The sequence below is a fragment of the Tupaia chinensis genome, unplaced genomic scaffold, assembly GCF_000334495.1.
Source record: "Tupaia chinensis unplaced genomic scaffold, TupChi_1.0 Scaffold000361_2, whole genome shotgun sequence".
NCBI lineage: Eukaryota > Metazoa > Chordata > Mammalia > Scandentia > Tupaiidae > Tupaia > Tupaia belangeri.
In genome coordinates, this window is record NW_006159858.1 from 3,155,215 (window position 1) to 3,156,803 (window position 1,589).

The 1,589-nt window shown below is 36.4% G+C and overlaps 1 protein-coding gene across 2 annotated transcripts in view; it reads left to right on the plus strand.

Moving 5' to 3' along the window:
- The window catches only part of NDUFB3 (NADH:ubiquinone oxidoreductase subunit B3), a 12,061-nt gene extending 10,972 nt beyond the window's left edge, over positions 1-1,089 (plus strand). For both annotated transcript variants that reach the window (XM_027773636.1, XM_006153022.2), the window contains exon 3: positions 799-1,089. In XM_027773636.1, coding sequence (XP_027629437.1) covers positions 799-955 — 157 coding nt within the window. In that variant the 3' untranslated portion in view covers positions 956-1,089. The remainder of the gene's footprint in view (positions 1-798) is intronic.
- The last annotated feature ends 500 nt before the right edge of the window (positions 1,090-1,589 follow it).

The window sequence follows — 1,589 nt, forward strand, 5'->3', positions numbered from 1 at the left end:
AAAAAAAAAAAAGAATAATTGCCAGAGCAAGAAGTTAGCTATTGGGTTGTCAGAAAAGTCATGATATATTTTCTCTATACAAAAATGTGTCTTGACTTCTGACAACCCAATAGTATCAGCTTGGACTTCTAAAGTTCAGGCTGATAAGCCAGGGAAAAGCTGTGATCCTCCTAAATAGTACAATAATAACGTCGAGTGTTGCACATTTCTGTACCAAAATACATCACCATGAGCCTTTTTAATCTTCGTAGCAACCTTATAAGGTAGATAATAATCATTAGTAAATAGAAGAGGATGCATATCCTGACAGGTCTATAATCTTGACCAGTATATAATAGGTTATGACTTTAGTACAAGCAGTAGGGAAAAAAATTAATACCTAAGTCTCTACATCTTTCTATGATGTTGTAACGACCAGCAGGAGCAGAGGTACCAAGCTGACCTATGATGGTTACATGTGAATCTTAGGCATATATACTTAATTATCCTGTACTACAGAGATTTCTATTGTAATTCACTTAAATTTTCTTTTTAAAAAATTATTTATTTTTTAATATCATTTTTTTTAATTTGCTATAGCGCATGTGCAATCATGAGAGAGAGAGAGAGAGGGTGAGACAGCTAAGTCTAGGACTCAAACTGTGATTGGCCATGTCCTTTAAACACTGTCTTACCTGCTGGCTCCCTAAGTTTTCTTATGTAAGGTTGCATTTAAGTCTATTAGAGGAAATTTGTTTTACTCTATGAATGTATTCTAGTTCTCTGTGATTATAATTTTTCCTTTCTTTTTCCCTCTAGGAATGAAGCTTGGAGATACATGGGTGGCTTTGCAAACAATGTTTCCTTCATTGGTGCATTATTAAAAGGGTTCAAGTGGGGATTTGCTGCATTTGTGGTAGCTGTAGGGACCGAATACTTCCTGGAATCCTCAAATAAAGATAAAAAACATCACTGAAGAAATACCTGGAAGTATCTTAGTGACTTCTTAACTCTTATAAAATATTTCTCCACTTAGTCTGCCTGTTTGTGTGTTAGTCCCTTTTAAGGGACAATACTGGTAAGATTTAATAAATTAAAATCATGCCAGTCTGTTTTTGTCATTCTTAAAAAAGCTTCAAGTCATATTATATTTGGAATACATGGTAGTATCAGTGCATTCTGTATAGAATAGACACCAGCATATATCTGACTTAAACAGAATGGATATTTTCCCCCTTTTTTGGAGCAAGAGAGAGATTTTCCCTTTAGGATGCATGTGCTTGCCAGGAAGACAGAGACAGACAGACAGCAAGAAATCACCCCGTAGGGGGCTGGCCACACAGCAATTCCTTCTTCTCCATTCTCCTCTTAGAAAATTTTGGGTGCACACACACACACCTGCCCAAACTGAGTTTTAAGCCACCAGGTCCAGGACAAACCACAGTAAACTACATGGGAGTCCAGTAATATAGCCATTATGCCATCTGCTGGTCCCACAAAATGGGTATTTTCTAACAAGTTTTTTTTTTTTTCTTTTAATTTGCTAAAGGACTCATTTGGTCACCATAAAGAAATAGAGAGGGAAATGAGAAAGCATTCCTGGGGGATGG